The 10,674-nt window shown below is 44.0% G+C and overlaps 1 protein-coding gene across 3 annotated transcripts in view; it reads left to right on the forward strand.

Annotated features, from left to right (window-relative positions):
* LOC135192885 (mothers against decapentaplegic homolog 4-like) overlaps positions 1–5,636 on the forward strand; it is a 69,365-nt gene extending 63,729 nt beyond the window's left edge. For all 3 annotated transcript variants that reach the window (XM_064176264.1, XM_064176265.1, XM_064176266.1), the window contains 2 exons: positions 452–590; positions 3,751–5,636. In XM_064176264.1, coding sequence (XP_064032334.1) covers positions 452–590; positions 3,751–3,962 — 351 coding nt within the window. In that variant the 3' untranslated portion in view covers positions 3,963–5,636. The remainder of the gene's footprint in view (positions 1–451; positions 591–3,750) is intronic.
* Positions 5,637–10,674: the final 5,038 nt, after the last annotated feature.

Below are 10,674 nucleotides of genomic sequence, written 5' to 3' on the forward strand. Positions count from 1 at the left end.
AAATTACTGTTTTTTCTTTTAAGTAGACTAGCACATTTCAATAAAGCAGTGAAGAAGAATGAAGTTTGACAAAGTTAAACAGAACTCATTTGCTTCCATTTTTATTTCCATGCCTGTTTTCTGGAAATGGTGGTATTTAACAAAAAAATTGGAATTTTATCAGCCCATGATATCCTTCAGATTGCGATCCTGCAGTTGGTTCTACTCAGCACAGATAGATTCTGCTATTGCCAGTGGTGGTAATATCATATGAGAAGAGTCTATAAGAATTAGATTTGGCAGGTTACTTCTGTTACAAATTGAACTAGTCAGGGAAGATTTGCTTTTACCCACCTGTGTGGTGGAATTGTAGAAGTTGGGTCCAGATTATCAGGCATGAGAGCTGAGGAATTCTTTCCTTCATTGATTTCAATAAGTTTTTGTATTTGAGTATTTATTTTGTTTTTAAAAGGTATTTGATTTACGCCAATGTCATCGTCAGATGCAACAACAGGCTGCCACTGCCCAAGCTGCTGCTGCTGCTCAAGCTGCAGCAGTAGCTGGAAACATCCCTGGACCAGGATCAGTAGGTGGAATAGCCCCAGCCATTAGTAAGTACACAAACTCCTTGATCTCCTTCTTTCCTTACCTGAAAAAAAAACAGCTCTCCCTCACAACAGCACACACCCACTAGCCACCTACTGCCACTGTGACTACAAATGGACTTGGAATGAGGAATCAGGACTGGGATGAGATGGGGCTGGGGTGGCATCATGGTAAGCCTGTGTTCATTCACTCTGAACCTCTATAATTTTTGAAAAGTCATGGAGAGCAGGAGAGGTGCCTGATGACTGGAAGAAAGGCAATGTCACTCCTGTCTTCAAAAGAGGCAAGAAGGAAGACCCAGGCAACTACAGATCAGTCAGCCTCACCTCCATCCCTGGAAAGGTGATAGAGCAGCTCATTCTGGAGCCCATTTCTAACCACATGGAAGAAAAGAAGGTTATCAGGAGTAGCCAACATGGATTTACCAAGAGAAGATCCTGCTTGACTAACCTGATAGCCTTCTATGATACCATGGCCAAATGGGTAAAGGAAGCGCTGTGGATGTCATATACCTTGACTTCAATAAGGCTTTTGATACTGTCTCCCACAACGTCCTCATAGATAAGATCAGGAGATGTGGCATAGATGGTTGGTCTGTGAGGTGAATTGAAAACTGGCTCCACAACAGGGTTCAGAGAGTTGTCATCAATGGCACGGAATTAAGTTGGAGGCCTGCAGCCAGTGGTGTTTCCCAGGGATCAGTATTGGGTCCAGTTTTGTTCAATATCTTTATCAATGACCTGGATGAGGGCATTGAGTATACCCTAAGCAAGTTTGCTGATGATACAAAATAGAGGGGGGGTGGCCAACTGGTCAGGCTGTGCTGCCATCCAATGAGATCTGGACAGGCTGGAGAGCTGGGTGAAGTCAAACCTTATGAAATTCAATAAGGACAAGTGCAGGGTCCTCCACCTGGGGAGGAATAACAGGCACCAGTACAGGTTGGGGGCTGCCCTGATGGAAAGCAGCTCTGTGGAGAAAGATCTTGGAGTCCTGGTGGACAGCAAGTTCTGCATGGGCCAGCAATGTGCTCTTGTGGCCAAGAGAGCCAATGGCATCCTAGGGTGCATCAGGAAAAGTGTGGCCAGCAGGTCTAGGAAGGTTCTTCTCCCCTTCTACTCTGCCCTGGTGACATGACACCTGGAATACTGTGTGCAGTTTTGGGCTCCTCAGTTCAAGAGAGACAGGGATTTGCTGGAAAAAGTCCAGCAGAGAGCCACGAGGATGTTTGGGGAACTTGAGCATCTCTCCTATGAAGAGAGACTGAGAGCCCTGGGGCTGTTTAGTCTGGAGAAGAGAAGACTGAGAGGAGATCTTAATCAATGTGTACAAATATCTGAAGGGTGGGTGTCAAGAGGTTGGGCCCAATCTTTTTTCAGTGCTCAGCAGCAATAAGACAAGGAGCAATGTCTACAAACTGGAACATAGAAGTTTTCACCTCAATATGAGGAGAAACTTTACAGTGAGGGCGATGGAGCACTGGAACAGGCTACCCAGAGAGGTTGTGGAATCTCCTTCTCTGGATACTTTCAAAACTCACCTGGATGCGTTCCTGTGCGAACTACCCTGGGTGATCCTGCCTTGCCAGTCTAAGCTCATAAAATTGTTACAACAGCGAGAATTACTGGGTGACAAAGTCCTGGACTAGGTTTAAGGAAACTTCAGAATCTTGAGAAGAGGAAATAGAAAACATGAGGCTGTTTTTCTCTTATTTTTAAAGCTATTCTGGGACAGATTTTTCTTAGTTGCTAAATTCTAGATCCTTGAAATTGTTGCTAAGTGCTTTTAAAACTGTAAGTACTTGCATGACTCAAGCTGATTTCTGTGCCATAGCGTTTCCTGAATTCCTCATATTGCCATGTGGCTCTTTCCAGCCATCCTACAAATTGATAAGGCATTTTGGGGAATGCATTTAGCTTTTGTCTTAGCCATAATTGTGATTTAAAGTTTTCTAGTTGTACTCATCAACTTATTTTATAAGTAGTACAATTTGTTCATCCACCTCCTTGAGTTCTTATGCTGAAAATGCAGCATTTGACAAACTTCAAGAATAAGCATTTTTGACTGTATTTCCCAAGTAAGATTTTACAAGCATTGTATTATAGAACTATAAAATACTTTAGCTTGGAAGGGACCTTTAAATGCAATTTAGTCCAACCTCCCTGCAGTGAGCAGGGACATCTTCAACTAAAGCATCTTGTTCAGAGCCCTGTCTAATATGACCTGGAACATTGCCAGGCATGAGGCATCTACCACCTCTCTGGGCAACCTGGGCCAGTGTTTTACCACCCCCAGTGTAAAAAAAATCTTCCTTCTATCTAGTCTAAATCTCCCCTCTTTTAGTTTAAAACCATCAGCCCTTGTCCTGCCACAGCAGGCCCCAGTAAAAGGTCCATCCCCATCCCCTTTATGTACTGAAAGGCTGCAAAAAGGTCTCACTGAAGCCCTCTCTTCTCCAAGCTAAACAACTCCAACTCAGCCTGTCCTCATAGCAGAGGAGTTCCAGCCCTTGTATAATTTTTGTGGCCTTCTCTGGACTCACTCCAAAAGGTCCATATCTGCTGTGCTGAGGACTCCAGAGCTGGACACAGCACTGCAGATGGGGTCTCACCAGAGCAGAGCAGAGCAGAGGGACAGAATTCTCTTCCTCGACCTGCTGGCCACGCTGCTTTGGATGCATCCCAAGAATACAGTTGGCTTTCTGGGCTGTGAATGTATACTGCCAGCACATGTCCAATTTTTCATCTACCAGTACCCCTAAGTCCTTTTCTGTAGAGCTGCTCTCCATCCCTTCATCCTCCAGCTTATATTGGTACTGGGGGTTGCCCCAACCCAGGTGCAGGACTTTGCACTTGCCCTTGTTGAATGAACTTCATGAGGTTCACACTGGCCTGCTTTTCAGGCTTGCACAGGTCACATATGACATTTGGTTTCATCATGTGTGCTTCATTATAAGGAACACCCTTTCAAGATCACAAAATTATTTAAAAAAATTAATGGGAAGAAAGCCAAAATAGTCGCTGTGTTCATTATAGCAGCATTGTCCTTGGCTGTGGTGAGAGAGAACTGAATGTGAGGAAAGAGCTGAGCAAACATGACTGGCTCAACAAACATCTGATCAAAGAATGTGTTTGTGAATGCTTACTGGAAACCTCTCCTGCTTAGGTTTGTCAGCTGCTGCTGGAATTGGTGTAGATGATCTTCGTCGTCTGTGCATACTCAGGATGAGCTTTGTAAAAGGCTGGGGACCTGATTACCCAAGACAGAGCATCAAAGAGACACCATGCTGGATTGAGATCCATTTACACCGTGCCCTCCAGCTCTTAGATGAAGTACTTCATACCATGCCGATTGCAGACCCACAACCTTTAGACTGAGACCCTTCTGCTACATTCTTGTGGGCTGTAATATTATGAAGATGGTGGATTGTAAAATAAGATTCTGTTTATAACCTGAAGATATATTTTACTTTTGTTCTGCTTAATATTTTAAACACAGGTTTTAAAAATGTGTTTGCCGCCTTGCTCCTAGCAGAAAGAAAATGAACATGAAGAATTTGGATTTTTGGTTATTGTCTCATAACATGTGGCTCACGGCTTGAAATGAATGGTAAATGCCTTATAGAGACTTCACAGCATTGGATTTATTCCTTTTGAAACTTTCCTTCAACATCTTGGTTATAAGCTTCACAGAAGCCTTTTGTATGCAGAATATATATATATATGACAATTCCTTCGAATAGTGATAAACATTTACCTAATTCCAACTAATTTGGGATGTTCTTTTTAGGGAGCAATCATTGCCAGAAGGCTTTCTGCATCAGGAACAGTGTGGCCAGTAGGACAAGGGAGGTTATTCTTCCCCTGTACTCAACACTGGTCAGGCCACACCTTGACTACTGTGTCCAGTTTTGGGCCCCTCAATTCAAGAGAGATGTTGAGGTTCTGGAATATGTCCAGAGAAGGGCAATGAAGCTGTTGAAAGGCCTGGAACACAAACCCTATGAGGAGAGGCTGAGGGAGCTGGGGTTGTTTAGCCTGGAGAAGAGGAGGCTCAGGGGTGACCTCATTGCTGTCTACAACTACCTGAAGGGAGGTTGCAGCCAGGTGGGGGTTGGTCTCTTCTCCCAGACAACAAGCAACAGAACAAGGGGACACAGTCTCAAGTTGTGCCAGGGGAGGTATAGGCTGGATGTTAGGAGAAAGTTCTTCACGGAGAGAGTGATTAGCATTGGAATGGGCTGCCCAGGGAGGTGGTGGAGTCACTGTCCCTGGAGGTGTTCAAGAAAAGACTGGATGAGGCATTTAGTGCCGTGGTCTAGTTGACTGGATAGGGCTGGGGGATAGGTTGGACTGGATGATCTTTGAGGTCTCTTCCAACCTGGTTGATTCTATGTCTATTCTATGTCTTTTTTATTTTCTTGACTTAAACTTATTATTATTTTTCCAGATCAAAATGTAGAAGATTCCAAAAAGTGACAGATGAGACAGGATGCTGTTGGTATTGATGAGAAATACAAGAAAAAATAACTTTCCCTCACTAGATTTTAAAGTGGATCTTAGATTTTTTGAAATTTATATAGGTGAGTTTTAAAACATTAAAGGAAATGCATACTTTCAGCGCTGGGATTCAAATTTAAACACAGCGTGAAATACCCAGTCCTCAAAGTAGCTCAAGAACCAAAGCAGGAGTATATTTTCCTAACTACTAGTTTTACTCAAGTAAAACTTGGCCGGTCTTTAGAAAAAAAGCCACATGACTCTTTTTATTTGTGTCTACCATGAAGTCATGTAGAATCCAACCTTGATATTTAGTACATGCTTTTTGTATCTGTTCATTATTTCCACTCAGGGCAAGATGGCAAACTTGTTTTTATACCTTTTGGTTAGTTTAAAGCCCTTATGCCATCAAGGACCTTATCAACTGGTAATGACTTTGTACAGAGAATTTCTAATAGGAAACAAGACAAAATATATTGACTGTGTGACAGATACAATATGTATGCTTTTCTCTCTAGTTACTAGTATAAATAAAATGATGAAACCCCTGAATTTTATAAATTCAATTTGCTTCTGTTATGTAATTCTGCACTTCAAAGTCATTGATCTCGAGTGATGGATTATTATCCTTTGCAAGACCTGCAGCAGCAGCCAATAGTGGCAGAATTTCTTTCGTTGGTTCAAACTTGCTGGGAAGCAAGTCCAGTTTTTCCTCCTCTCAGCATATCCTCAGAGTATCTCTTGGCTATTTGATGGTGTCAAGGTCCGGAGGAGCAGAGATTAACAGTATCTCCGTCCACAGGAGCAAGACCAGTTCTTATGGATTCCGTGTTGTGAAATTAAGGTGCAAACGAGACCATATATCACCATGAAACTGTTTATTAAAGGATAAGGTTGGGCAAAACGGAGGGAGAGAGGGGAGAAGGGGGAGAGAGAAAGATAAAGAGATCGATGGAGGAGAGAAGAAGGAGCAGGGAAGGGAAAAAGGCTGTGATCGTATTACCCTCAGTCGCAGATGAAGGAGAGAGAGAGAGGCGGGTGCATGGCGCAGGGATGATCTTCTGCGGAGTTTGTCAGAGGTTCTTCAGGTGGTGTGCAGCTGTGGTGGTCTGGTGATGGTCTGCCCTCGGTGGTCCGGTGGGAATGGTGGTCCGCTGGGAATGCCACGCTTGGTCTGGTGGGAATGCCACTGGTGGTCTGCTGGGAAAGCCACACTTTGGCAGGCATTTCTCCTGCCTTTTTATAGTTTTCTGCTCAGTGCCCAGCTGCAGCCCCCCAGGGCATCTTCCTGTGCATTCTCATGCATTCGCAGGGGTCTGGTGCCACCGGGGAGAGGACCTCCGCCCCCTCCCGGGCTACACCTGTCCACACCCTGAATGCCCGTAAACTTTTTCCCTTGGGGGTAGCTGAGATAAGATGTAGGCTTCCGGGGCAGTGCAGCCAGGGTGAGGTCCAGGAGTTTCAAAGATGTTGTCTGTTGATTTGCATCCCTGAGCTTTGGGCAAGCATCTAGTCTGAGTCCCAGAAGTAACAAGATTAAGGAGAGATGATGCAATCTTCTTTATCTTTGTTGATTAAGGAGGGATGATGCAATCTTTATCTTCCTTGATGAATGAGAGAGGGTCTAGACTCTCACACCACCCCGTCAACGAAGATAAAAGAGGGAAAAAGGATAGGGGGGGGGGAGAAAGGAAAAGGAAAGGTTTAGGAGGAAAATGGGGAAGTTTTATACAATTTTCACAATAGACATGGGTTTTGATCGGGTAATGGCCCGAACGTGTTTCACACCATCAGTGGATACAAATTGCATATTGGATCCTACATGTTGAATCAGTGGTATAAAACAGGGAATGATACATGGCAAGAAAAGTAACAATGCCAAAACACATAACAAATAAAATAACATCTGTTTAACCCAAGGTCCCCCTGGAAGCCAGGAGAGCCAGTCCATATTCCATCCTTCCCAGGTCTGGACAGGTACATGAGCTAATTTTCGAATCCCAGAAGATATTTGTCTCACTAATTTCCCATTGTCATCAATCTGTAGACAACAGTTAGAATCATTTAATTTTCCACAAACCCCTCCTTCTTCTGCTAACAGATAATCAAGAACCATTCACAGGGTTTCCAGGTAGCAGGACCATAGTATTTAAAAATCTGTTTGGGAGTCCAGTCACCTTTTCCCCACTTTTGACCACTACCTTGTGCCAAATGAGTGGAGATGGACCTTCTCTTTATTCTCAAATTATCATATACTTTGATTCCCAGACCCTTTCCTTCTCCACCTGGGAGTAAGACAAACAGTGGGTGAATCAGTCCAATATAGCATGCCCCAGTCCAATTAGGTGGTAACTTTTTATAGAATTTGTCCCTGCCAATGTGTTAGGAAAAAGGACATTGTTCCATCTCCCCTCAGGATGTGCATGACCCCTCATACTGCAATACCAAGCACCCAAATGATTTCTCACTAAGACAATACGCCAAAGACATATTTTAGACGAAAGAACAATGCTGAATCCTTTAACAAAACAGAACAGAATACATTAATTCCATATCCCTGTCACGGAAGGTAGTTTGGGAGATTGTGGGGAAAATACGTGGAGGCTCACTTGTGGATTTTCAAGTGATTTATTGCTCAAACACGGAGATCCCCCTCCCGAACTAAATTCCCCCCGTGAGTTCTTTTAGGATTGAAGTTGTAGAATAACATTTCAGAAAATAGCAGATAAAGGAGAGTCTGTGATTTCTTTAGAGTTCTTTCAGTCTTTAAAGTTATTCAGTCTTTAGGTAAAGAGTTCTTTCTCCGATTTACTCACTGTTCCGTAGTTCAGTTCAGCAAAGTTCGAAGTTTTTGAGCGGTGTCCCTTTGTTCGTCAGGATCGGGCCCAAGCGGGTTTCAGGCCTCTGCGGGCCCCTCGTCGGGCAGGGCCGATCAGGAACGAGAGGTCACCACGGCAGGAGCGAGGCAGACAGGCAGGCTAGCGAGCGAGCAGGTAGGAGCAGGCACCAGCAAGCTCAAGCAAGCAAGCCCCGATCCAGGAAGGCACACCATTTTATAATGTTCAAAAGAGGTGTAACCCTCCAGCCCAGGCTATTTTACGTTATTCTTACAGATTGGCACAAAGTTATAATCAATCCATACAATTGGAGAACTTTTACCAAAACAATTTCTAAGACCACCCCAAGCTCGGCCCACACCAGGTGTCGAGTGGGCATGAGAACTGCCGTTCCCCCTAGCCAAAACAGTGGCCATTGTTTACCTTTTATCTCGACTAGGGAGAGACTTTCTCATGGGGCTGGAGGATTGTTTTGGTTTTGCGATGCTCTTGGCATTAATGTGAGACACTGTAACTTTCACAACAGGGAGGCCTGCTAAGGGCTTCTGCTACCCTCCATGACAATCCCCCCACCCCGTCAGTCCTTCAGGTGGGAGTCCATTGAAGCTTATGCAAAGCTTCCCCGTGTATCAGGCAAAAGAACAGTGCTGAATGATTTAACAGAACAGAACAGAATACATTAATTCCATATCCCCCCACCCCATCAGTCCTTCGGTTGGGTGTTCATTGAAGCTTAGGTAAAGCTTCCCCGTGTATCTGATTGTCATAAATAACAGGCACAAACTGGCGTTCATGCAAGTTAAGGCTTTAATAAAGTTGCAGGAATCAAGCAATGTACAGGCCTGGGTGCGAGGAGAGACTCTTATCTACCCCAACGCACACCCTTTGCCTTCAGCTTTCTCTTTTTATACCCTATTCTATTACATATTTACTAAGTTCTAAGAAAAGGTTGGGTTTTCTTTATCAGTTCTTAGGAATGTGAGATGTCTCTTCCACACAGGCCTCCTTTTATCCGGTGGTCCCTCTGGTAATGTTTGATGAAGTAAGGGGTCTTGCTTAAGTGTCTTCCTCATGAACTTCAAAGTCCTGGTTCTTCTATTTGCTCATACAGGAAAGGTGGCACCAGGAGGAATGCATTTCCATTTAAATATGCAAAAGACTATCTCTTCCACATGCCTCCCTCCTTCGCCAATCTAATTACTCTTATCTTTAAGCTTATTGAGATGGTGGTGCAAGCAGGAATGCAGTTTCATTCAAACCCCCCCCTTCCTCCTTGTCTGTGACCTCTTGCCACGAATTGATCGGATCAAACATATGATTCTATATATTTCTCACAATCCCCCATTTGCTTTTTGATCAGATTGATTCGTGTTTTAGCTTCAAATCGGGCAATTACTTGCTCTAGAGAGTTTAACTCTCCATCTTTCATCCTTTCTTTTATCGCCTGAACAATCATTATAGTTTGGGGTTTGGTTCTCTCTTCTGGGTTATGGGGTACAAGGGTCACTTGCATTCCTTGCACAACCATTGTGATCAGTCTTACAAACCATGGAATGAGACAAGGTACAATTAATATCACAATCAGCACTCCCCCTCCCACTAAAGCCAATTTAGTCTAATTATTCTATTAAGCATATACATTGGGGTTCCATGTCCCCAAGATCCATCTTCTGCCCACGTTGCAGGGTCATAATAGGCAATGATCTTTTCAGGAGGCCACTCATTGTCTTTCCAATTTCCTATTTGGAGATCCCTCCTGGCCCTTCTTGGCTCGTCAGTCTCAGCGTACAGCTGTTTGCCTAATCTTACTCCCTTGGAGACAGGCAACAGGAAGAAGGTGGGTCTCATTGTTCCCAATCCGATAATATCCACCCAGGGCTGGCCACCCATTTATGATTTTGCTACCATTTTACCATGTAACCCCCTTCACATTCCAAATTCCCTATAAATTGACCATTACCCAGTCTCTGCCAGCAACTTCTTCCAATTATATTCGTTTGTAGGACCCGCTGGTGCTTTCTGTTACCTCTCTCCACTTTCCAGGATGTTTGCTTCCATTGATTTCCAGGGCCATCGATCTCCTTGATTGGTACCTCCACAGACATAACAACTGGTTACATTCAAATGATTTTGCAATATTCTCAGACAAATTTACACAAATATTTTTAGCAACTGTTGGAATTTCATGCTTAACTCCTGATTCTATTTCATGATAAAATGAATGAAATACCAAATGTTGTGATTTTCTCTACGATACTGGCAGTACTGGCCAGGATCCTCTGGGCAAATGTATTTTTCTTGCCCACTATAATAACATCTCCACCCCATATTCCCACAATTTGAAGCACTGTTGTTGTCAATAGCCTGGCAAGCAGCAAAAGTGACCCAAAGGGGTTGGCTGCGGTCAGTAGCCATTTGGCTTCTTCCTAACAATTTTCCTTTCTCATCATTTGCACTTACTTCTACCCACCATAGATAGGGGCTCCTTCCTTTGGATCATAACAAGTGATTTTTAATGTCTCATTAACCCTGGTTTTTATAACAGGGATCTAACTTTCACCCTTTGCACTCATATATTGTATGGTACACCAGTGTTTGAGACACAATTTTGCCCCTCCGAGTCGCAGCGATGCAGTCACTGCAATTCTGGGCTTGTTCCAGGACAGGAGGCTTAACCCAAATATGCACAGCAGAGGTCCGGTCAGGGCCATGTCACTCGGCGGTCACAGCCCAGAGGGGTTGCAGCCCTCGGC

Source organism: Pogoniulus pusillus, chromosome W, assembly GCF_015220805.1.
Source record: "Pogoniulus pusillus isolate bPogPus1 chromosome W, bPogPus1.pri, whole genome shotgun sequence".
Lineage (NCBI taxonomy): Eukaryota > Metazoa > Chordata > Aves > Piciformes > Lybiidae > Pogoniulus > Pogoniulus pusillus.